Raw genomic sequence first — 26,420 nt, forward strand, 5'->3', positions numbered from 1 at the left:
CACGGGAGCAGATTAGATACACGGCTCAGCAGTCAGTATCACACGGGAGCAGATTAGATACACGGCTCAGCGGTCAGTATCACCCAGGATAGGATTAGATACACGGCTCAGCAGACAGTATCACACAGCATAGGATTAGATACACAGCTCAGCAGTATCACACAGGATAGGATGAGATACACGGCTCAGCAGTCAGTATCACACAGGAGAGGATTAGATACACAGCTCAGGAGTCAGTATCACATGGGAGAGGATTAGATACATGAATCAGCAGTCAGTATCACACGGGAGAGGATTAGATACACGGCTCAGCAGTCAGTATCACACAGGATAGGATTAGATACACGGCTCAGCAGTCAGTATCACACAGGATAGGATTAGATACACGGCTCAGCAGTCAGTGTCACACAGGATAGGATTAGATACACGGCTCAGCAGTCAGTGTCACAGGATAGGATTAGATACATGGCTCAGCAGTCAGTATCACACAGGATAGGATTAGATACACGGCTCAGCAGTCAGTATCACACAGAAGATTAGATACACGGCTCAGCAGTCAGTATCACACAGGATAGGATTAGATACATGGCTCAGCAGTCAGTATCACACAGGATAGGATTAGATACACGGCTCAGCAGTCAGTATCACACAGGAGAGGATTAGATACATGGCTCAGCAGCAGTCAGTAACACACATTTGTATAGTACACGTCCCGCCCCCTACAGTACTTTGCCGCTCGCTTGAGGTGACGTCATTACGTGCGCGCACTGATAGACGTTTCTTCGCACGCACGTCGATCTGGTGACGTCATACGGGTGCGCGCTCTCTTCCGTTTGAATTGTGTCGCGGGAACAGTTCGTGGTGTAACCGCCGGACACGGAGAAGATGGAGGCGACAGAAAGCAGCTTCAAGACCCCCTGTAAGGTGGAGAGGGGCAAGAGCCTCGGTGAGAGCGGGATCCCGGGGTATCAGTGTGTGCCCGGCGGGGAGCCGGTACTGCGAGAGCCTGTGGGGTCATAGCTGTTACCACAGGAGCTCTAAGAGGGTGACGGCTCTATACTGGGGGGTGTTATACTGGGGGTGATGGCGTCGTGCAGTGGCGTGGGGGGTGTTATACTGGGGGTGATGACGTCGTACAGTGGCGTGGGGGGTGTTATTCTGGGGGTGATGGCGTCGTACAGTGGCGTGGGGGGTGTTATACTGGGGGTGATGACGTCGTACAGTGGCGTGGGGGGTGTTATACTGGGGGTGATGTCGTGCAGTGGTGTGGGGGGTGTTATTCTGGGGGTGATGTCGTGCAGTGGTGTGGGGGGTGTTATTCTGGGGGTGATGTCGTGCAGTGGTGTGGGGGGTGTTATTCTGGGGGTGATGTCGTGCAGTGGTGTGGGGGGTGTTATTCTGGGGGTGATGGCGTCGTGCAGTGGCGTGGGGGGTGTTATTCTGGGGGTGATGGCGTCGTGCAGTGGCGTGGGGGGTGTTATACTGGGGGTGATGTCGTGCAGTGGTGTGGGGGGTGTTATTCTGGGGGTGATGGCGTCGTGCAGTGGCGTGGGGGGTGTTATACTGGGGGTGATGGCGTCGTGCAGTGGCGTGGGGGGTGTTATACTGGGGGTGATGGCGTCGTGCAGTGGCGTGGGGGGTGTTATACTGGGGGTGATGACGTCGTACAGTGGCGTGGGGGGTGTTATTCTGGGGGTGATGGCGTCGTGCAGTGGCGTGGGGGGTGTTATTCTGGGGGTGATGGCGTCGTGCAGTGGCGTGGGGGGTGTTATACTGAGGGTGATGACGTCGTACAGTGGCGTGGGGGGTGTTATACTGGGGGTGATGGCGTCGTGCAGTGGCGTGGGGGGTGTTATTCTGGGGGTGATGGCGTCGTGCAGTGGCGTGGGGGGTGTTATTCTGGGGGTGATGGCGTCGTGCAGTGGCGTGGGGGGTGTTATACTGGGGGTGATGGCGTCGTGCAGTGGCGTGGGGGGTGTTATACTGGGGGTGATGGCGTCGTGCAGTGGCGTGGGGGGTGTTATACTGGGGGTGATGGCGTCGTGCAGTGGCGTGGGGGGTGTTATACTGGGGGTGATGGCGTCGTGCAGTGGCGTGGGGGGTGTTATACTGGGGGTGATGGCGTCGTGCAGTGGCGTGGGGGGTGTTATACTGGGGGTGATGGCGTCGTGCAGTGGCGTGGGGGGTGTTATTCTGGGGGTGATGACGTCGTGCAGTGGCGTGGGGGGTGTTATACTGGGGGTGATGGCGTCGTGCAGTGGCGTGGGGGGTGGCGCTGTGGCTCCTTGTCCTCTGTGACCTGTAGTCAGGTCCATTGTTGCCCCCCCGTTTGGTTCTCGGACCCCCAGTGTGACCCGGTGACGTGCGCTGGAGGGTTCACGGCTCTTACTTGTGTGGTGAAAAGTCCCCACAACAAATCCACAGAAGTCGGGATATCGGCCTGAGAAATCCACAGATGTCCAGCGCGTCCGGCAGCTTTTGGTGTGGATGTTTATTGTCCTATTTCCTTGCTGTGGAAACGTCTCCCTGGGCCCCTGCCGGGCCCTCAGCGATACCATGGGCCATCAGGTGACTGGAAATCCACAGTGTCTGTAAGATCTGTGTGATGGATTTCTTCGTTGCCTTTGTCTTGTGACTCTTGTGCTGCTTCCAGTTCTTATGGCATTGTGTGATATCGGCACGTGGCGGTGATGGTTAAAAAACCCTGAGATTTTACTTTCTGGCAAAATTGCCCACCCTAGCAGAAAGCATAATGGAACTGGGCGGAGCGGCGCTCTATCTACTGACTGTAATCTCCTAATGGCTGCTGTATTCCTCTGTTACAGGATCCTCCACACAGTCCCCCTCATTCGCCATCCCGGCCTCGCCATTCATGCAGAAGTTTGGTTACGGCACTGGAGTCAGCGTCTACCTCATGAAAAGGTAAAGTCCGCCCATCCAGAGCTGCACTCACTATTCTGCTGGTGCAATCACTGTGTATATATACAGAGTAATGTATGTACACAGTGACTGCGTTACAAAGCCGTGTACTATATAGTGCTATGAACACTGATAATATGCACTGAAGTTATATGCAATTGTGTGGATTGGAACCTTTCTGAGTGAAGATAACACATTAAAGAGACTTTTATGTTTGAACTTTGTGGGTCACTGCCTCCTCACTGGGTACGGTGCTACCACTGCCTTACACTGTGCAATGCATGAACGACTCAGGTCCTCCACAGGCAGAATAGTGAGTGCAGCTCTGGGGTATAATACAGGAGGTAACTCAGGATCAGTAATGTAATGTATGTGCGCAGTGACTGCACCCGCAGAATAGTGGGTGCAGCTCTGGAGTATAATACAGGATGTAATTCAGGATCAGTAATGTAATGTATGTACACAGTGACTGTACTAGCAGAATAGTGAGTGCAGCTCTGGGGTATAATACAGGCTGTAACTCAGGATCAGTAATGTATGTACACAGTGACTGCACCAGCAGAATAGTGAGTGCAGCTCTGGAGTATAATACAGGATGTAATTCAGGATCAGTAATGTATGTACACAGTGACTGCACTAGCAGAATAGTGAGTGCAGCTCTGGAGTATAATACAGGAGGTAACTCAGGATTAGTAATGTGTGTACACAGAGACTGCACCAGCATAATAGTGAGTGCAGCTCTGGAGTATAATACAGGATGTAATTCAGGATCAGTAATGTATGTACACAGTGACTGCACTAGCAGAATAGTGAGTGCAGCTCTGGAGTATAATACAGGAGGTAACTCAGGATCAGTAATGTAATGTATGTACACAGTGACTGCACCAGCAGAATAGTGAGTGCAGCTCTGGGGTATAATACAGGATGTAACTCAGGATCAGTAATGTATGTACACAGTGACTGTACTAGCAGAATAGTGAGTGCATCTCTGGAGTATAATACAGGGTGTAACTCAGGATTAGTAATATATGTACACAGACTGCACCAGCAGAATAGTGAGTGCAGCTCTGGGGTATAATTCAGGGTGTAACTCTGGATCAGTAGTGTAATGTATGTACACAGTGACTACACCAGCAGAATAGTGAGTGCAGCTCTGGAGTATAATACAGGCTGTAACTCAGGATCAGTAATGTATGTACACAGTGACTGCATGAGCAGAATAGTGAGTGCAGCTCTGGGGTATAATACAGGAGGTAACTCAGGATCAGTAATGTATGTACACAGTGACTGCACCAGCAGAAGAGTGAGTGCAGCTCTGGAGAATAAGTGTTTTGTTTTTTCGTAGATCACCAAAAGGTTTGTCTCATTCCCCTTGGGCGGTAAAGAAGGTGAATAAACAGTGTGATAAGTCCAGTAAGAGCATCTATGAGAAGAGACTGAATAATGAGGCCAGAATTCTCAAAAACCTGCAGCATCCCAACATTGTTGGTGAGTAGCATGGATGTGTGGAGTTGCTGTGTCCGATAGTCTGGTGTTTCAGCTGCGGTGACGGATCCATCATCTCTGCTTTGTTTCCTTTGGCTTCAGGATTCAGCCGGGTAGACGTGCTGATGTATAGGCTTTATATATTCTGATAAGGCGGCCACAGGCTGATTGACAGTCAGTACGAATAACACACATGACCTGATGAGCGGTTATCGCCTCTCTAAGGGTGGTGTGCACACGCTGCGGATTTGGCCGCTGCGGATCCGCAGCAGTTTTTGCTGCGGTGTACAGCACCATTATTCCCTATGGGAAATGGAAACCGCAGTGCAGACGGTGCGGAATTTTCCATGCGGATTATCTGCGTTTTCTAAACCGCAGAAAGAATTGACATGTCAATTTTTTCTGCGGATTCCTATCTCCTCCATTGTGGAGATGGTGAAACTGCAGAATAATCCGCAGATAAATCCGCAGGTCTTTTGACCTGCGGATTTTACAAAATCCGCGCGGATGAATCCACAGACCAATCCGCAGCGTGTGCACGTACCCTAAGGGGATTGCACTAATCTGTATTAATGTGCTGTAAGTTAGAGAGCGGACCAATCTCGCCAGGTCTTGGCGCTGTCCTGATAGTGGTTCGGGTCAAATGATCCCTTGTATTGTAAAGACACATGGGGGGGATCGCTGTCATATGAGAGCCACACTTTTTCCCAAGGATCAATTAGAAAGGTGCCTCCGACGCATCTCATCTGCGATTCTTCAGGGGAGACTGAGCCCGGATGGGGTACGTTCCCACAACCAAGTGTTGGGAGAAGTGGCAAACGCTGAATATTGATTGGTTGTATACAGCCAGGTTTTTCCTTTTAGGCTGTAGTTTATCCCCAGCTGGGAGGCGTCACTCAGTCCCTGGCCTCCACTGCCACCGGTCACCAGGAGGCTGATGAGCCGTCTGACCTCTTAGATGCCACGGTTACCACTGACCCCGGTATCTCAGGGGTTGTCTACCAATGTTAGAATTTTTTTTGCTCCCGTGGGTTGTTTTCTGGTGTCGTCTTAAAGGGGTCATCACACTTCCAAAACATAAAAGCTGTCAGGTGTGAACGCATCCTTACATGCAGTGACTAGCTCACAGGTTGTATCACCTATCCCTTTCAGGTTACAGAGGCCTGACCAAGGCCAAAGATGGCAGCCTCTGCCTCGCGATGGAGTACGGCGGAGAGAAGTCGCTGAACGACCTGATAGAGGAGAGAAGCGAGAAGAAACTGGGCCCGTTCCCTGCCCACACCATTCTTAAGGTGGCCCTGAGCATGGCGCGGGGGCTGAAGGTACAATAGCTGTACAACACAGCATGGGCCCCCTGATAATAAAAGGGAAACTCCAATGACATGTAATTGGCGTCACATGAGGCGCTTTTGATAATTTTCAGTCCCTAAATGAAGGCTGCAGAAATTTGGTCTTTTAGTAACTTAAATTCACATATTTCTTGTCTCATAATCATTTTTGCCAAAATAGTTTCCTCTGAATATTTTGGACTGTTGGTCTTCTACATCCTCTGTGTATCATAATACATAGAAGGCTGCAGAGTGCAGGACCAGTGAATCCATCAGTGAGCTGCTCCCTTGGTCTGGAAGGCTCATCTCTCGCTTCTCCTGAACCATCTTCTGTGATGAATTCTGACACAGTCTGATTTCCATCCTGTCCTAAATCATCACACAAGATGGTTCAGGGGAAGAGAGATCGAGCGGTACTGACCAGGGTTGAGCAAAAAAAGGTGTGCAGGACACTGGCTTGCGTTCAGTTTGGCAGCCACGGACCACCGTCTCTCTGGTACAGGCCACAGAAGGAGCTGACAAACGAGTCACTGATCCCTCACTGTGTAGTCTGCTATGTACGGTGATGCATAGAGGATGCATAAGAACGTTCCTTATAAAACGCGGTTACAGAAATGAATGTGTAGTTACACATTTTTTTTTTTAATTTAAAGGACTTTTCTGACGTCATTAAATTCAGGGAAAATAACCCCCCATCGCGTCATCAATGCGGCATTGGAGTCTCATCTTCCTGGCAGCGCTCACCAAGTCCACTTTTTTTTTTTTCGTATTCGCAGTCAGCTCCAAGACCCGGTGCTGCGGCGTCGGTCTTCTGCGGATGCAGCTGACGGGGAGCGATCTTCCTACGTGACATGATAGCGGACTGCTCATGTATTGCCACGACGGCCATGTTGGGCCTCATTTTTAGCTGCATACTGCTATGATTGTATTGCATATATAATATATAGCAGCATGTAGTGGGAGTGGTCAGACCATCGAAGGTTCAAGACCCCCACGGAAGTTTGGAAAAGAAAAGTTTGGCATCGTCCCATTAGTATAAATCTGCTTGACTTGTACGGTAAAGAACAAGCGCTCACCCCGCCCCAGTGACCGGAAAATGAGAGCACCCTCCACCTGTCATAACGTCACTGTGCAGTAGGGTTTGTCGTAGGCCGGGCCTGTATCTATGTCCTATGGTTTCGTCTTATTCTCCCTTTTCAGTACCTGCACAACGATAAAAACATCCTGCACGGAGACATCAAATCCCCCAACATTGTCATCAAGGGCGACTTCGAGTCCATCAAAATCTGCGACGTCGGGGTTTCGCTGCCGCTGGATGAGAACATGGTCGGTGAGTATTGTGGAAGTCGATGGGAGGCCACGGGAGGTCTGGGTTCATTTTCTAACATTGAGTCTCTCCTTGGGAGATAAAGAACCTGCACCCCCCCTCCCCTGCTCCTTAGGAGATAAATTGTGACCCTCCCCTTTGTCTATGGAAATTTTAATTGCAGAAGTGCTGTACCCATCCATGTAGTCCCAGCAGGGCGATGTAATGTTAGGGAACGACAGCTGCTTCCTCTGTCCGGCAGACTCAGTGTATAGCCTCTTCTACTAGGAAAGATTACAGGACCCCCCCCCCCAGTCGTCATGGCAACCATAGCGATTGTCTGCGAGAATTGGATCTCACTCGCCAATGCAGGTCAATGTGTGCGAGAAGAAAATCGCACCGTGCACAGACCATGCATGTGCGGTTTAATTTTTACTTGCACATCTCAAAGGAAACTTGACATTTCATCTGCCAAGTTCAGTAATTTTACAGCCAGAACCCTCAGAATAGAATACAAATATGTCAGAGTGATGTATAATCAGTGCTTTGCGTGTGTAGTTTCCTGTCCTTATATTTAGCTAATGATTTAAATATATTGCGTGGGTTCTCGCTTATTTTTTGATAACCAGCTGAGGGATAGCAGACAGCTCAGAGCTGATGGTTTTGTTCTGGGAAGAGGCCAATATTCTGTAATTCTCTATGTAATTTACATCTAGTTTACAACTAATAAAACAATAATATATACAGATATAGATAGATGTTGGATACATAATATATAGATAGTTATCCTGCAGATATATAATTTCACAACCCCTTGCATATAAACTGGCACCCTTTAATTCCTTTCATGTGGAGTTTATTCTACTGGTTTTTATTCTTGTTTAACCTAATAAATAATTTAAAAAAACAATGTGGGGTCCCCTCTATTTTTGATAACCAGAAAAGGTAAAGCGATAGCTGCAGTCTGATTATCTGGCTGGGAAGGTCCTTGGTTATTGGGTCATTCCTCGACTAAAAATACCAACCTGCAGCTGCCCCAGAATGGGCACATCACATTAGTTGCACCTATTTCTTCCTCATTGCTCTGGTTCAGTGGCAATAAGGGTAATGGGACTTGGGGTTGATGTTAGCTGTGATTTGTCCAAAAACAAAGCTGGCGTGAATCCATGGTGTTAGTAATAAGGAGGTGTCTATCAGACACCCCATCCCCATTACTAACCCCGTGCTAAAAAGTTAAAAAATACAAACACTCCCCCACACTTTCCCAGGTTCACCAATTTATTTGTAAAAAGAACAAACAAAAAACACAGGTCCAACGTAGTCCACAAATGGAAGCCTGGAAATCATATGAAGAGAGGAATAAAAATAAGTCTATGTCCCTCGTTCACCAGTCCCATGCACGTCCGCTGTAGTCCAGTTCTTCCCGAACGTTCCCCGATTCAGACGTCCAAAGCCTGTGGAACATGAGGCTCCATAGACTTTTAGCATCAGCCATTCCCTGCTCACACTGCGCTCCGACACCTAGCAACTGAAGAGCGGTGACGTCTGCTGTAACATCGCTGCTCTTCACAGTTGTCAGATCTCGCGGAGCGCAGCTCGAGCCAGGAATGCCTGCTCCTAAACTCCTATGGACAGGGCTTGATGCCAGCTTTGTTTTTGGAGAATTCACAGATGACATCAACCCCAACTACCATTACCCCCGATTACCACCATACCAGGGCAATTGGGAAGAGCTGGGCAACGCGTCAAAATCTAATATGATGCGCCAATTCTGGGGCACCTGAAGACTGGTATTTTTTAGTTTGGGAAGGGCCCAATAACCATGAACCTTCCCAGCCTGATATCAAGTCACAGCTGTCTGCTTTACCTTGGCTGGCTTCATAAAATAGAGGGGACACCATATCATTTTTTTTATTTATTAGGTTAAACAAGCTTAAGAAGCTGTAGAATAAACTCCACATGAAAGACACAAAATGGTGCAAGTTTATAATATGTGGAATTGGGAAGAGGAGAGAGGAGGTCGGTTCACCATTATCCACTGCACCTTACTTGGAAGAAAGCCTCCACACGGAACCGTCATGGTCTGGGGCGCTTTGAAAATAAGCCATGAATAAGAGTGTCTAGTCGAAACTCATCAGTCAGGTTTTCGGGTACTGTTTATGTATATAACCTACGCTGGAGAATTTTTCTGCTTTATAATATGTAGGGGGGTTGTGACACTATATATCTGCAGGATAACTATTTATCTTTCTATCCTCTATCTATATCTTGGTTGCCAGCAGGGTTCTGGCTGTGAATTTACTATATTTGACAGATGCGATTTCATGGTTTCTCAAGATTTAGGCGTAGAAATCGGACGCCATACGCATGGTCCATGTGCCGTCTTTTTTTTTTTTTTTTTTTATATTCTTCTCGCAACCCTAGACTTGTATTGGCGAGTTTCGGCCGATATACTCATCCATACGCCGAATGATGCAATTTTTTTTCTCACGCGGAATACAGGTGAGGAAAAACGAGCCGATCTGCACTGCCTCATTGAATAACATTGGTCTAAGTGCAATCCAATTTGCAATCGTCCAATTTATACACAAGTGAGAGCGAGCCCTTAGTGTCTCGTCCTTACTTTCTTTTCACCAGACTAGTCTTCCTGTGCTCATTTCACTATTACTCTTCCTTCTAGTGAGCGATCCAGACTTGTATTACATTGGTACAGAATCCTGGAAACCCATGGAAGCTCTGGAGGAACACGGGGTCATCTCCGATAAGTCTGACATCTACGCCTTTGGTTTGACTCTGTGGGAGATGATGACCTTGTCCATCCCTCATGTCAACCTGTCACCAGAAAACGACAATGATGATGAAGGTGGGTGTTGTAAGGACCCGGCAGTGTAGGAGGCTCCGGTCTTGGTCACTTTCTGATCCCTTTTTCCTGTTGGCCCACAGATGACTCATTCGATGAAGACGACTTTGACGAGGACGCCTACTACGAAGCCTTGGGGACACGGCCACCGGTCAACGCGGATGAGCTGGACGACTCTTACCAGCGGGTCATATCACTGTTTTTCATGTGCTCGAGTGAGAACCCCAAAGGAAGGCCTTCTGCTGCAATGATCGTGGAGGTCCTAGAGGCGGAGAATATCCAATGAATATTTTATAGGCTGCGATAGACCTGCAAAGTCGGCGGTTTTAGTTTTAATGCTGCATCTTTCCATAGAGTTTCCAGTTCTGTTAGAATGGTTAGATTCTTAAAATAAGAGGAACTATAGAGGAGATGGTTGGTTGAAAGAGCACCCCCAGAGGAGAGGGAGAGGACTGCACCTCCGATACAGATGTTTAAGGAATTGTAAAAGTTTTTTTTTTTTTTTTTTTTGTTGTTTTGTCTTATATTGATGTTTGTATGTGTCCCTATATATTCACCTAATAAAACGTGTACTGGCCTGTTATAAAAAGTAATTATTGTATGGCAATCGTTATAATTTGTGATATAATACTTTGCCCTCACTACCAAGGACCCTGCAGCACATGGTATTATAGCAGTTATACTGCGCCTATGAGGACCAGAAGGGGGCCAGAAGATCGCAGCGAATGATTAACACAAACCCCTGCACTTATTGGATCTGCTTCACCTTCCTATTAGCAGTGCAGATCTTCCTTGCTTTGTTGTTGCAAAGGTTAGTGAGTTCTGTTGATCTCCTGAATTGTCTCAGCTGTTCTGTGTAGGCCGCTCCTCTGAAGTATGGATGCTCACACCTTGCACCTGTAAAATGGTGGTGATAGTTCACAACTACCTGGTTTAGTGATGAACAAATTGTCTGAATTAGCAGCGGTCTGTTTGTGTAGTTCTCAGAATAAACCCACGCCGATATCTCCTATCTGTTTTTAGGTCTCCTACTGTTTCCTTATTTCCCACTCTGTTGTTTTTTTCAGTCTATTTGTATGATTGTTTCTTTTCTACCTGTTAGTTTCCTCTGTCAGGTTTTTGTTTTCCTATACTCTTTTGTCCATTCCCTCCCTGGGTGGTGGTGAAAACAGTTCAGTATGCATTTAGGAGCATAGCAAGGTACGAGGCCCCAGCAGCTCCACCATCAGGAGTAATCTGGGGAACAGAGCCTAGGGTCCTCCTAGCTTGAGGGACAGAGAAGGTGCCTGTTGCCCCGGGAAATCCTGTTACAGTATCGTGACATTAGCTCCAGCCCACACTTTTTTTGGATTAACTATGGATCTTGTGGCTGCTCTGGAGGTGGCAGACCTCTGCGCAGTTGCCTTGCAGAATCCATCAACTCCAAGCTTGGGGTCTGCTGCCTTTGGGCAACTCCTGTTGGAACTTCGGATGAAGACTGTAATCTCTTCTCTTGGGTAACCCCCAAACATGAGCATTTTCTCTCCCGTCTGATTCCCGGTCGCTTCAGACAGTCGTGGAACTGTTTAATGCTCTGGGTCTAATTTATGATGACCCCGACTGTATCTCTCTCTAAAGTACGTTGGCTTCATCAGGGAGACTGGCAAGCGGAACTCCTTAGGTGGTCTACGGATACTAGGTGGAATGATCCCACACTACGTACCCTCTCACTACGGGCTCTCAGAGAAGGTGAAAGATGCCTTCTGTTCTGTACGAGACCCTTGTTTCCCTGGAGGCTGCCATGTTGGGTGGGACGACCCGTTGCACAAGTCCACCTGAAGTTCAACGCAAAGGGAATATTTATTTTTTTTTGTGGCAAAAAGGAGCATTTCGTGTGCACCTGTCCATTCTTATGCAGTTGCAAACAAACCGCCGGAAAACAAAGGAGCCCGGGTGGCGGGGAGATTACCAACCTGGGTGTATACGTTTCCTCTGTGGGTAGGTCACAAGTCTTTTTATCCGCTAGATCAGGGTTCCCCAACTCCAGTCCTCAAGGCCCACCAACAGGTCAAGTTTTCAGGATTTCCTTAGTATTGCCCAGGTGATAATTGCATCACCTGTACAATACAAGGGCAAACCTGAAAACATGACCTGTTGGTGGGCCTTGAGTTGGGGAACCCTGCGCTAGATCCATTTAGGCAAACATGAGGTGGTTGTTTCGGCATTTTTGGACAGTGGGGGCGAGGTTTATTCTGATTGACTCCTGGTTCATCCAGGACCAGGGTCTCGATCCTCAAATTGTCTAGACCAGTACTTACAGTATTATACGAATTGATTCTGCACCCTGGAGCCAGGGGTATTATACTCAGGTCGTTAGAGGTATAAGTCTGCAGGTAGGGACCATACACTTGGAATTGATTGTTATATGCTAGAGAGCTTGCCGTTTCCTGTGGTTTTGGACTACCTTGGCTTCCATTGCACAATTTCGTGGTGGACTGACAGGCTCCGGAGGTAGTAGAGAGAGTACGGTCAAAGACACTGCTTGGGCACCCGTTTAGCCAGGGTTGATACCTTGTCCCTGCTTGAATACCTGTCTTTTTCAGAATGTATTCTCGGAGCAGGGGTGTCAGGAACTTCATCGTCCTTATGATTGTGCCATTAATTGAATTGCTGTGCCAAATTGCCTAAGATCAGGTTGTATAATGTTTTTCAGGTCTGGAGAGGCAGGCCATGAAGGACTATATCACAGAGTCTGGCTAAGGGTCATATCAGACCTTCATCTCCCGTAGAACCAGGGTTTTTCTTTGTGAAGAAAAAAGACTGGAGGTTACTAATCGGATCACGGTCTGGATCCTCTCCTCAATCTGGACCTCTTTAATCAGATCGTTGGGGTTAAGTGGTTTTCTAAACTAGACCTCAAGGGGGACATATAATCTCATCTGTATAAGGGAGGGAGGTGAGTGGAAGACTGCTTTTAATACACCTGAGGGACACTACAAAAACCTTGTCATGCCATTTGGCTTGACCTAATGCTCCTGCTGTCTTTCGGCACTTTGTAAACAACATTTTCCTTCAACTGGCAAGTAGATTTGTGGTGGTCCATCTGGATAACATTGATTTATTCATCGGCCCTAGAGTCACATCAGGTACATGTTACGCAGGTCTTACAGATACTCTGGGACAATAAGTTATGTCAAACCAGAGAAATGTTCTCACTTCAGGAGATTCCTTTTCTGGGTTATTAATTATCGTCCGTCAGTTTTCACATGGATCCGACGAAAGTCTGGGCGGTACTGGATTGAGATCGTCCTGAAAACCATAAAGCTTTACAAAGATTTTTGTGTTTCTCTAGTTATTACCATAAGTTCATCAATAACTTTTTGGAAGTGGCCAAACCTCTGACTGATATGTCCAGAAAAGGGATGGACTTTTCCAAATTGTCCAGTCCGGCCAGTGAAGTGTTCGCTACTTTTGAAGAGACGTTTTGCTTCTGCGCCGGTTCTCGTACAGCCTGACGGCACACAGCCATTCATTGTAGACGTTGAGGTGACGGTTGGGGCTGTTTTGTAGCAGGATTCATCTCCCAAGTAAATGGCATCTGTGTGCCTACTTTTCCAAGTAACTGTCATCCGCCCAGCGGAACTATGACATTGGTAATAGAAAACTCTTGGCAATAAAGTTGACCATTGAGGAGTGACATCATTTTTTAGAGGGGTCAGTTCATCAGTGACGCCGATGCTGAGTGTCCTTCAGGAAAACGGTTTGTCCTTGTGAACTTCAGTCTCAGAATTCTGAGTGAACATCATGAGTTGGTCTTGACCGGACATCCTGATGGGTAAAGCCACCACAGATCTCCTTACTGTGCATTTTTGGTGGTCTGGGGTGCACCAGGATGTTCAGGAGTATGTAGCCGCCTGAAGTGTTTGTGCAGTGTTTTAAAACCCCTCATACTCTTCAACCTTTAGCGATTCCCAGTAGATCATGGATTCATCTGTACATTTCATCACTGATTTACCCGTATCAGCAGGGAACACTGTAATATTGGTGGAGGTAGACAGATTCAGCAAGATGGCTTTACCAAATGCCAAGACCTTGGCACAAATTTTTATTAATGAAATCATGAAATTACATGGGATGCCATCTGACATCGTTTCCAACCAGAGGGTTCAATTTATTTCCAAATTTTGGAAAGCATTTTCTCCTCACTTGAGGATTCTGCTTTCATTTTCGTCCTCCTTTTATCCAACGTCTAATGAGCAAACAAAGAGTGAACTAGAATCTTGAGACTCAGGTGTTTTCTGTCTGGGAATCAGGATTGGCTTTCTTATTTATCTGTAGATGAGTTTGCTGTGAATAGCCATTGTCATGAATCTGCTGACAAGTCCTCATTCTTCGGGGAGTATGGTTTTCACCCTCAATTCTGCTCCTTCAATTGTAATAGTTCTTCAGAAGTACCTGAGGAACAGTTTTCATCACCTTTTACATCAGTGTGGCAAGATGTTCTTAATAATTTGAGGATGGTGTCCAAATGATGAGTATGACTGATCAGAAGCACTTGGTGGGTATGGACAGGTGTCTTGGGGCTTTGGTGTGGTTGTCCTTGAAGAACATGAAGTTGAAGGTTCCTTCTTGGAAACTGGGACCCAGGTTCATCTGCCCCTATAAGACTGTGGCCATCGTTAATCCAGTGGCATTTTGTCTTGGTTTGCCATCCATTTTCAAGATTTATGTTTCACCAATCACTTCTCAAAATATACATTGCTACCTCTGAACCATCTCCACCACCACCTTCCCCAGGCATGGTTGATGGGAATTACAGATAGATTGATTCTCGCTTTGCATACTGGTCTCTTCAATATTTAGTACAATGAAAGGGTTACGGTCCTGAAAAAGAGAATGTGGGAACCAGCATCTGATGTTCATGCAATCAGGTTGGTTTGGTCTCACACCTAAATTCCAAATAAACCTGGTTCTGAGGGTCCCTAAGGAGAGGGTCTACTGTCACAGGGTTACCTTGACAGAGGGTCCAGAAGATTGAGGCGTCTGGTTACACAAATCCCTGCACTTATTAGATCTGCTTCACCTTACTATTAGCAGTGCAGATCTTCCTTGCTCTGTGGTTTGAAGGGTTAAACAGTTCTATGTCCTGAAGTTCTCAGTCCTGAATCGTCTCAGCTGTTCTGTGCTGGCCGCTCCTCTCATGTATATATGCTCACACCTTGCACTGGTGAAAGTTTACAACTTCCTGGTTTAGGGTTGAAGTTCTTAGGCAGTCAGTTGGAGTAGTTTTTAGGATATATGTGTGGTTTTGTGTGTTCTTGTCCTTACATTTTTTCCCCTCCTACTGTTCTCGTTTCCAACATGGTTGTTTTTTTGAGTGTATTTGTGTTAGGTCTGTATTATCCAATACATTTGTGTCCCATACCTCCCTGGGTAGGTTAGGAAAGTTTAGTGTGCATTTAGGAGCATAGCAACATACGAGACCCCGTTATCTCCACCATCTGGGAACAGGAATTGCCTAGGAGCACCCTAACTTGAGGGACAGGGAAGGAGTCTATTGTCCTAAGAGATCCTTCAAGGGTATTGTGACAGGTGCAGTATTAGGCCGGAGGAACTCACGTGAGTCTCTCGCATCAACACCCGGCCGGGTGTTGATGCGAGAGACTCGTGTGAGTTTCTCGCATCACACACGGTAGTGTGATCCCGGCCTTATGTTTTTAGGAGAACCTGTCGCCAGTGATGAGTGAGCATCGGGGTTCTTGGCTACACATCGAGTATCGCAGTTGTTCCTCTCCTCCCCGCATGTTTCGCAGCTGTTAACAGCCCCAAAAAAAAAATGTGGAGATTGCCTGCCACACACGGGCATTCCAGGCTATATAATAGCTGTGAAACATGGAGGGCAGGAAGTCAATTGAGATACTCTGTATCTGAGCACCCCGATGCGCGCTCATCACCTGTCATTTTACCCATGCTGCCCAAACCACAGGCAGCATGGACCAAAGCCTATCTTGTATGATTGCAGCCTGTTCTGGCAGAGCCAGCCCAGGACTAGTCTGGCACTTCCCCTGTCCAAATGATTGACAGGTCTCTCTCCCACACATCCACAGTGTGAGACCAAACGATCAGGAGAAGCTGGTTGTCAGCTGTGTGACGCCAGAGCGTTGCAGTGCTTTACAGGCTCTTCTTCTTGTCGTCTGGACTCACGCAGTGCAGCGAGGTCACAGTAGACCTTCAGAGGCTGTTGTGCATTTTATCGTGGCCGCAGACTGACTGCACCGAGTCCTCGTAGTTTTAGCAGTATTTTTTTTTTTCTCCAGATTCCGTAAGCTGAGGATAAATTCTGCCAGATGTTCCCATCTCATTGTAGAGGGCAGTAAGCGGCAATGAGCCCCCAAAACCCTGCGGTCAGCAGTGATCCGCTCACATGGATGGAAGCTGCTGATGGTGGGCAGACGTGGACTGTGGCCCCTCCGGCTCCACCGCTTATCTCCGAGCCCATCAGCCCTATCTGCTCTGCTGTAGTTAAATCACAATTCTGGATCATGTTCCCCATGTGCCGACCCTCTGTAACCCATCCTGGAAACATAAGAATAAATGGACCACCTATTCAATTATAAAGACCCCATCATCCAATCCGTGACGACGGTATCAGGATACACAAGACAGACCCCGATCAGAGCAAAGATTTCCAGGCGGAGTAATAGAGGAATGCCGCTACATCCATGGATGGGTGTATCAATGCCGGAATCTCCGTGGTCACGGAACGGAGAGGCCATTAATGTGATTGGTTGGGGGGGGGGGGTCTCTACAGCAAGTTACGTTTGTGCTGAAGCGTCACTTTAGATTTAAAAAAAAAAGAAAGAAAGAAATAAGTTTTATTATTTTAAACAGCAACTTTAAGATAAAATATTGTGTCATGTGACCCAGTCCCGGGGGGGGGGGGGGGGCTGCGATTATCCATAATGCAAAATCAGCAATGAGAATGTAACTGGTGGACAACAAGTACCAGCATCACACAAGGAAATATTTACAGGACAGAAGACAGGAGAGGACAAGGAGCGGCAAGGAGTCACCACCTACTATTGTCTGCGAGGTCACCTCCAAGATCGCTGCTGCCATCAGGGAATGAAAACTGTCACGGCTGCGGGACCCGGACCCCCGAGCGCTGGTGCAAATAATCAATGTTCCCATTCACTGACAGCAAGAAGAGATACTGGAACAAAAGTTCCAAAAGTTTCCAACTTCTCATCATCCAGAAACTTTTCTTTTTGGACAAGAATCCAGAAGTGACCAAACAAGTTAGGGAATTGCTTAAATGGCAATTACTGAAGTGGTAACCCATAACCAGTCCCAAAGCTACGAGGACTCTGCCAGTAATGACTGGAAGTGGGGGAGGAAATAAAACTCTTCATTTATAGTACAGGTGGAGCGTTCTGTAGTGTCCCCTTTACTGGAGGCACCGGGCACTAAAGAACGCTCTAGCCGGACCGAGGGTCCGACCGCCTCGTCCTGTGACCCAAAAAAAAAGCAGCACGAGGACGATCTGTTCTAGCAGCAAACGAAACAAAGTGCAAAAAACTAAACAAGCAGCTTCCAACTGCTGAAGAACTACAACTCCCAGCAGGGCTGGAGAACCTACTGCTCTCATCAGCATCTAACTGAGGAAGTTGTACACCAGGAAGTCAGGGACGGCGCAGTAGGAGCTGGCGAAACATTTCCCGTCCGGCGTGGGGTCGGAGAAGGCGATCTCATCGGTGTTCAGGTGCGAGCCGTAAATGAAGGAGCTCCTGCAAGACAAGAGAACATCCTGGGTGTCACCACAGGAGGGCGCTGACAGGACACTGCCAGGTGGAGATCAGCGGCGCCCTCACCTCACGGCGTCCACCAGGCGGCTGGCGATGTTTCTCCTGCGCATCGGGGCGAACACCCAGATCCTGCTGATGCCGCAGATGGCCGGCTGGGGGTCAGAGGAGCAGCGCCAGGCTCTGTGCCGCTCCAGCGACTTGTCCTCAGGAGACGGCGGCTCGGCCAGAACCCGGAACGCCTGCAGAAGAGATCAAAGCAAACACATGAGACCTGGGGGCCCGGAGGGTCAGACAAAGTCTCCGGACTGCACAAGTGTATTCATCTAAAAGCCTACGTCGGAGCGCACGCGCGTCTGATCCCCCCCGAGCCTACGTCGGAGCGCGCGTCTGATCCCCCCCGAGCCTACGTCGGAGCGCACGCGCGTCTGATCCCCCGAGCCTACGTCGGAGCGCGCGTCTGATCCCCCCCCCGAGCCTACGTCGGAGAGCGCGCGTCTGATCCCGAGCCTAAGGCACATGTCTAACCCTCCAATCCTAAATCAGAGGGCGCACGTCTAATCCTCCAATCAATATTACAGCCACAATCTTCAATCATTCAAGCCTATGTTAGAGCAGACACGTACAATACTCCAGCATCTGCCGTCATTTTCTGCCATTTCTTCCACTGGCAGCGGCTTATTACCTGACCACCTATGTATAAGCATCTACATGAATGTATATTTCAGACAGTGCCAGTCCCATACTGCGCCATCACCCAATGCCACGCTGCTGCTATGCCTTCATTACCACCCTCATCCCCGAGCTGCATTATTCATCGCCTCCAAGCCTATGTTAGAGCATGCCCGTGCGATCTTCTGGACTAGTGTCATCACAGTACGTCTGGACCTACGGGACTTTCCTGCCTTGTAATCCCACCGATCCCCTGCCAGTTGGGTGATGTACGGCCTTCAAGCCTACGTTAGAGCATCAGCTCACATTATACCGGACTATTGGTAACCTGACGTCACATGTTATAGCGGACAACTGCAACCTTCCAGATTACTGGACTATTGGAATTACACCACTGACCTCTGCACATACATCCTGCCGAAGCCCATGTTATAGCAGGGTGGCGCAGATGACGGACGACGACCATGGGGCGGCTCCACGTACCTGTCTGATGGGCTCGGCGATCAGGCACCCGGCGATCTTCCTATCGCTGGTCACGTACAGATAGGTGCACGCCCTGGCGGGAGAATTCAGGCTCGTCTGCTGGAAGCCGAGCTCCGCGTCCACCAGCTCTCGCACCTCCTCCGCCTGCAGGCAACAAAACCACAATCCACAGGAAAAACCCCGTCCTCCAGTCACATCCAAAGCTGCGGCCAAACATTCTACTGTCCAGGATCAGCTCAGTTTAGTTTTACTTTATTTTTTTTTTTTTCAGTCCCCTTAGATTAGTTTTGATCCCGCGATTGTCCAGTGTACAGGATAATCGATCAGACGATCGCAGGATCGAACCCCTAAAAGGACTAAATACAAAAAATCCAAACAAAAATATAAAATATGAACCCGCTATACCGCTGCGCCGATCACATGATCACTAGGAGGGGAGGAGCTACCGATCTGTACACGCAGCACTGGTAATTAACCCTCTCTGGGGGTCTCTGACATCAGCTCCCGCGACCACAGTTTGCACATTTTTTTGTTTTCTAATCTCGTATTGTCCCTTTACCTTGTTCTCTTTTCACATCCGGAGCTGGAAACAAACATCTGCCGCCTGATCGCTACACTTTTTTATTAAAATTGTTATAGAGAGCGTTCTGTGCAGCAATCAGAGCAGAATTAACAGAGCGCAGCTCCGGAGATGACCGGAGAAGAGAACAACCCCCCCCCCTCAGTCAGCACTGAACATCGGTCAGGGACGTGCAGCGTTAACCCCTCACCTTCCTCCTGGCGTATTTTGGGTCGTCGGGGCAGATCTTCAGGATTTTCCCGTCAAACAGCTCAGCCACTACTCGCTCTTTTTTCCAGCCCTGCGATGCGAAAAAGTCCATAAAAGGTAAGAAATAAGTGCAGAGACGCTGGCAGCCGGTCGCACCAGCTCTGCTCGCTGTCAGTGAACGGGGTGGCCATGTTTAGGGTGATGGCGATACACTGCAGCGAACCCTCAGCTGTGAGACGGCTTAGTTCTGCACTAGACTGACGCCCATTCGCTGACTGCCAGCAGAGGTCCGCGGCCGCCCCACCACAGGAGGGTCCTCACCACGTAGCGGAGCCGCTCCAGCAGCCTCTGGTGATACTGCGCGTGCTGAGCCTCATCCTCCGCACTGGAGGCCGAGAAGATCATCCCGCAGGAGCCGCACGACACCGGACCGAAGTGCTTCTGCCCCGCGTCCTGCAGAGGGAGACACTGGGTCACTGCCCACATCCGCAGCACAGAGGGTTTCAGCAGTACGCGGATCTCGCGCCGGACTCACAATGATCAGCTGATCGTCGTCCATTTTCTTGCCGTCCTTCCTCTTGCTCAGTTTCGGGGCTTTAGTCACGGCCGGAGTACTGGAGCAAACGGGGGACGTCAGATCCCCCCGAAAATCTACGGGTCTGAGGGGGAAAAAGAAGAACGACAAAGATGGAAATCGGATCATAGATAGAAGATGAACAGACAATCATGTGCAAAGCCCAAGAAAACGGAGAAGTCTGGTAATCCGGCACCTGCCGAGATATTCCGGACTACCAGATGACTGCAGATTACAGCTCAGGACGACAATCACGAGTCAGGGAGGAAACGGGACAACGAGCCGATCGCGGGGACTTCAGGGCTGATAACAGAGCAAAACACTACAAAGCTAAAAGTAAAAAGCTGCGCTGACCGCTTCTTGGCCACGGACGGGGTGCTGAAGATCGGGTACACCGTGGAGTCTGCAACACAAGAAGAAAAAGGTACTTTAACTCTTGCATTATTTGTGGCGTCGCTCACAGCGGCCGCGGCCCCGACCCCCGTACCTCTCTTCTCCGAGGATTTCACTATGGAGTCGTCAGTGTCAAATATCATCCGAGATTCATCGGCCGCTCCCTGCGCAGGCATCGGGGAAGGAGGTCAGCAGCGGACGGAGGAGACAGCAGGAAAAAGAAAATTGTAAGAAATAACTTCCTCTGCCATAATCCACAAGAATCACTAACTAGAGATGAGCGCACCTGAACACTGATTTCTTATTAATGTTCGGGATCAACAGCCGGTGCCCCCTGTTCTTGATAACCACCGCAGGTAAAGCTGACAGCTGTGTGCTGCAGCCCTCAGATTTAGCTTGGCTGGTTATCAAAAAAAAGAGGGGTCCCCACGCCGTTTATTTTCATTATTTATATAATTTTTTTTAAAAATTGTGGTTTTTTTGACAACCAGCCAAGCTAAAGCTGACAGCTGGTGGCTGGTAGTCTCAGGCAGCTAAGGGGCCATGGATATTGCCCCCCCCCCCCCCCCCCCCGAGTCTAAAAATAACAGCCCGCAAGATGCCCAGAGAAGGCGTATACAGTGTGATCTGGCTGAGCAATGTTTGCCATCACTCAGCAATGCAATCAGATGTAGCAGAGCTGGAGATCGTTGTGGGACATCAGAATTATGAATTATTGGAAAGGTGAGTATCACTTTAATTCTTTATTTTGACATTAATAAATGGGTAAAGAGGAGGGGGGGACCGTTTTGTTCAATTAAAGGACTTTTTTCTGTCTTTTTAAATTTGGCTATGGGGTTAGTAAAAGGGGACGTCTTACAGACACCTCTCCACTGCTAACCCCTGGGCTTGGTATCACAGCAGACATAAAACAGCTGACAACCCCAAAACCATCACTCAACTTGCTAATGCACCAGGGCGAGTGGAAAGAGCGAGGCAAAGCACCAGAAATGAAACATCTAATGAATGTGATATTTCTGGGGCGGCTGAGAGCTGATGTTTTAAGTCTGTGAGGGGGCCAATAGCCATGGCCCCTTTCCAGCCTTTTAGTATCAGCCAGCAGCTGTCTGTTTAGCCTTTGCTGGTTATTGAATATACAGGGGACCTAACATTTTTTGGGATGGGTACCCCATTTTAATAACCAGTAAAGGCTCTGCAGATAGCTGTGAGCTGATAGCAATAGGCTGGGAACCTTTATGCTTATTGACCCCTTCCCAGAATAAGAACACAGCCCCCAGCTGTCTGCTTTCCCTCATCTGGTTAATAAAGATAAGGGGAACCCCACGCCATTTTTTTTTATTAGCTAAATACATGTACAGTAAGCTGCACACTCACTGCACAAATTATCTCACATATTTATTACTATGGACAGGCAATGGGTGAACACTCATCAGCGTCATCTGCTCTCAGTGAGACGAGGCGTGCGCTGATGAGTAGTAGTCATCAGCTTTTTCCATTTTTTTTTTTTTTTTTCCTTCGCTTTTTACAGTGAAATTTTTATTTTTTTACTTTTCCATCCCCATATAACGGCTCGCTGTTCCTTTTTTCCCGCGGGTCGACTTGTAGTTCTAAATGTCACCGTTCTCTTTACTGGAATAAAAACAGGAAAAAAAAAAATTCCAAGTGCGGTGAAATTCTCAAATTAACATTTAAAAAAGTGATTCTGCTAATTTTTTTTTCCCGGGTAACAAGGTCCTGCGGATCAGCACAACTACAGGGGCTCCAAACTTATAGAGTTTGTATTATTTTATATATATGGTATTATTATTATTATTATTTTTTTTTTTACACTTCGGTCTTTGCGCCTTTTTTTTTTTTTGTGTTATTTCCCCCCCAATGCGTCTGTACAGGGGTTTGTTTTTTTCGTGGAGAGCAGAGGATTTTATCTGCACTCATTGCTTTTTTCGTTTTTTTTTTTATAATTTTGGGGGAAGATTTGGTAACTAATAAGGAAAAAAAATAAAATACTGTCCAGTTTTTTTTTCTTCTATTTGTGACGTTTCCCGCACGATTTCGTTATTTTTTTCCTCCGGACGTCACAACACCGAAAACATTTGTTTTTTTCCTTCCTTTACACTTCTGATAAACTTTCACCTTTCTGTTCCCCTGTGTGACCGGCGATCGGGGGTCATTTTCTGCAGGCCGCTGGTCAGCTACAGCCCCCATCACCCATGCCGTCCTTACCGCGTCGCGCTCTTGTCCCGGGTGGGTGTTCTTCTCCTCCTCCGGACCCTTCTGGTTGTCATCGGACCCCTCGCTCTCACCGTTCCCCCCGATAGAGGACACACAACCTTCACCTCCCTCCTGGCTGCCGCCGGCCGCCTCCTTCCTGCCTGCGGCGCTGACCTCAGTCTTTACGGTTGGTGCGGCGCTCTCTTTTACGGGTCTGAACGAGGACTTAGAAGACGGTGGGAACTTGAGGTGCGCGGGGGGCCGCCGGGGCGCGGAGTGAGGCTTCTTGCTGGTGGCGAAGAAGGCGGCGCCCACCATTAACTTCGGCCGCGGCTTCACCTTCAGCCCCAAGATGGCGGTTTTCTGGGCGACCGGCTCTTCTGGGGGCGATGTCTTGCTGGGCTCCGGGAGGGTCGGACTTCTGGTTTTTGGGGGGCTTTTTTTCACGGTCTTTCCGGTCGACCTCCTTTTCTTGGCGCTCGGCAGTTTCCTCGTCCTTGTGACCTTCGGAGGCTCCTTTGTGGCCGGTGGCGTCACGTCCTCCCCGCCGCCGCGCTGTTTACTGGCGCTGATCAGTTTCCGCTCAATCGGCGTCACGTAGTCACTCTGCTTCTTGTAGAAGGACACGGCCGGCACCGGCGACTTCACCGGGGAGAAGACATAAGCGTCAGCGCGCTCCGCCGGCTGGGGCGACACGATCAGCTTCCGAGCGACGCCGCTCCTCTGCGGAGAGGCCGCCATGTTCTCCTTCTCCCGGGGGTCCCCGGTGGTCGCGCTGCGCGGCGCTGGCGAACACTTCGTGCGGCCGCTGCTGTTCAGGTTCCTGGTTTGGAGCGGAGTCAGCACCACGCTGCAGTCTGCCAATAACTTCTTCACCGGCGTGCCGAAGGACGGGCCACGGCTGCGGGAGAGAGGAGGGCGAGCGTTACTGACAGTCCGATAATCCGCCACCACACCGCGGGACCCTCAGACGCCGCCCCCTGATCTGACGGTACTGACAGTCCGACAATCCGCCACCAAAACACCGCGGGACCCTCGCACGCCGCCCCCCGATCTGACGTTACTGACAGTCCGATAATCCGCCACCACACCGCGGGACCCTCAGACGCCGCCCCCCGATCTGACGGTACTGACAGTCCGATAATCCGCCACCAAAACACCGCGGGACCCTCAGACGCCGCCCCCCGATCTGACGTTACTGACAGTCCGATAATCCGCCACCATAACACCGCGGGACCCTCAGACGCCGCCCCCCGATCTGACGGTACTGACAGTCCGATAATCCGCCACCATAACACCGCGGGACCCTCAGACGCCGCCCCCCGATCTGACGGTACTGACAGTCCGATAATCCGCCACCATAACACCGCGGGACCCTCAGACGCCGCCCCCCGATCTGACGGTACTGACAGTCCGACAATCCGCCACCAAAACACCGCGGGACCCTCAGACGCCGCCCCCCGATCTGACGGTACTGACAGTCCGACAATCCGCCACCAAAACACCGCAGGACCCTCAGACGCCACCCCCCGATCTGACGGTACTGACAGTCCGATAATCCGCCGATCTGACGTTACCGTTAGGCTATGTGCCCACGTTAGCGTAAGACGCGTCTTTTTCCCGTTTCTTGCGCGATTTCTGGGAACATTGGGGAAGGCTGAGCCGTGCGGGAATGAGGGCGGACGCTGCGTCTCCAGCCGCGATTCCTGAGCGTTACACATGCAGGTTACTGGGAAGCTTCTTTCTGAGCCGGCGGAAAAAACCGCAGTGTGGGCACAGAGCCTTACACACAAAAACCAGAGACGAGACCAATCACCGAGATTAGCAGATTCATGCCAGATCTGTGGCCGCCCAATAATCCAGAATATCTGGTAATCCAGCAGCTGTCAAATGACTGAGGACCGAGCAGTGTCGGATTACAAAATAATCTGCATTATAGAAGCATAATCAGGGCCGGATTATCAGAAGCAGAGAATACGTGCAGGACTACCGGAGATTCCGGATTATAAAATGCCGGATCATAGGAATTTACCTCTATGTACTGCCCTTGGCCCCGTCAGTGCTTTGCGGCCTCCGGCTGCTGCGGAACTACAACTCCCAGCATGTCCTGCTCTCTGCTGCCACCCGGCGGTCGCTGCGGAACTACAACTCCCAGCATGTCCTGCTCTCTGCTGCCACCCGGCGGTCGCTGCGGAACTACAACTCTCAAGCATGACCAGATCTCGCCGCAGGTAATGCGCGCCGCTGCTCTTTGCTGCCACCCGGCGGAACTACAGCTCCTACTGAGCGCCGCTGTTCTCTGCTGCCACCCGGCGGCCGCTGCGGTCATTACAGGCGACGATTACATAACATTATTGCAGCGCGGAAGGTGCAATAGTTTGCGGCCTCCTGAGCGCCCCACGGTGGTCATTAGCACCGCAGCGCCCCCCGCAGGCTGTTATTACTGCAGTCTGCGCTCAGTCCTTGTGTCCAGAGCGGATCGGGCAGATTTCGCCTGAGATCGCGCCCCCGATATTATAACCCTGGCAGGATATGATCGCACTCACCCGTCTGCAGCGCCCCAGCTCTGCTTCCTCTTCCTCGGTGTCCGGGTGGCCATGGTCGGGTGTGAGCGGGTGATCAGCGCTGCACGAAGCGACCAGACGGGAAAGATTTACCGCCAGACTGTTCAAACTCCAGTCCGATCCCGGCATGCACCGCGCGGAGACAGATGAGCAGCAAGGCGCAACCCCGAGCTTTCCCGGGAACGAGCACACTAGCGTGCAGTACGAGGCTTCTACCGCCAGAGGGCGGAGGATTAGTTATTATAACTGCAATATGCTATTTATTCACCAGAGGGCGCTCGCAGGGATATATTCAATGAACTGCATTCTACTATCTTAACACTAGAGGGCGCGTAAATGTGGTGAATGATTATGATCCGGAGCGCCCTCTGCTGTATAAGCAGCATATTGCAGAATAAAGTCATCTGAAATAAAGCGCCATCTGGTGTAGAAAGAAGCACATTGCCGGTGTAATAATTAAAATCACACGCTGCGCTATCTAGTGTCCAAATAGCATAGTGCACATTATTTAAAAAAATTGCCTTCTGCTAGGTTCGGCTCAAAGTTGATCCTTTTTGCTTCCCAATATTATTATTATTATTATTATTTTTTTTTTAAATATGGGAAATAGCGTTTTATCAGGGCCTTCATTTTTTTTCTGGGAAGAACAATAATTGTAAGACTTCATTAGTTCTTATAGTTATGCCCACAGAAATATTAGATCATATACAATATATATACAGTATATATATTCTTTTGTGGGACGAGTTGTTGTTTTGAATGATCCATTTTACCATGTAGGACACTGGAAAAAGAGAAAAAAATTCCAAATGCTGCGAATCGTGAAAAAAAGTGATTCTGCCATTATTTTATTATTATTTATTTATTTTTTTATTTGTTTTACAGGGTTCAGTGCGCGGGAAAAACGGCAGGAAATTTACAAGGAAAGATCTGAACGGTCCATAAGGGCCGGACGAGAAGAGAAAATCCACGGCTGTCCCCATAATGGCCCATGGGGCGACGAGTGCGGGCGGTCACCATTTCCGGGTCACATCACCTTCTCTTTCCTTCGGATTGCATCTTTTATTAGGAGGAT

The 26,420-nt window shown here is 49.1% G+C and overlaps 2 protein-coding genes across 2 annotated transcripts; one reads left to right on the forward strand and one right to left on the reverse strand.

The window, feature by feature from the left end:
* Positions 1-757: 757 nt before the first annotated feature.
* PBK (PDZ binding kinase) lies at positions 758-10,491 on the forward strand. Its single transcript, XM_073561964.1, has 7 exons — positions 758-946; positions 2,826-2,922; positions 4,265-4,407; positions 5,557-5,726; positions 6,933-7,062; positions 9,719-9,901; positions 9,982-10,491. Exons 1-7 carry the CDS (start codon positions 886-888, stop codon positions 10,182-10,184), a joined length of 987 nt encoding a protein of 328 aa, XP_073418065.1. The 5' UTR covers positions 758-885; the 3' UTR covers positions 10,185-10,491.
* Positions 10,492-16,205: 5,714 nt separating this feature from the next.
* On the reverse strand, positions 16,206-25,564 carry ESCO2 (establishment of sister chromatid cohesion N-acetyltransferase 2). The gene is made up of 10 exons (XM_073561965.1): positions 25,328-25,564; positions 22,794-23,682; positions 20,665-20,734; positions 20,532-20,580; positions 20,139-20,262; positions 19,925-20,056; positions 19,605-19,694; positions 18,835-18,978; positions 17,749-17,921; positions 16,206-17,664 (listed from the first exon to the last, which is right to left on the reverse strand). Exons 1-10 carry the CDS (start codon positions 25,378-25,380, stop codon positions 17,532-17,534), a joined length of 1,857 nt encoding a protein of 618 aa, XP_073418066.1. The 5' UTR covers positions 25,381-25,564; the 3' UTR covers positions 16,206-17,531.
* Positions 25,565-26,420: the final 856 nt, after the last annotated feature.

Source organism: Dendrobates tinctorius, unplaced genomic scaffold (assembly GCF_039654945.1).
Source record: "Dendrobates tinctorius isolate UK_male_01 unplaced genomic scaffold, ASM3965494v1 ptg000332l, whole genome shotgun sequence".
NCBI classification, from domain to species: Eukaryota; Metazoa; Chordata; class Amphibia; order Anura; family Dendrobatidae; genus Dendrobates; species Dendrobates tinctorius.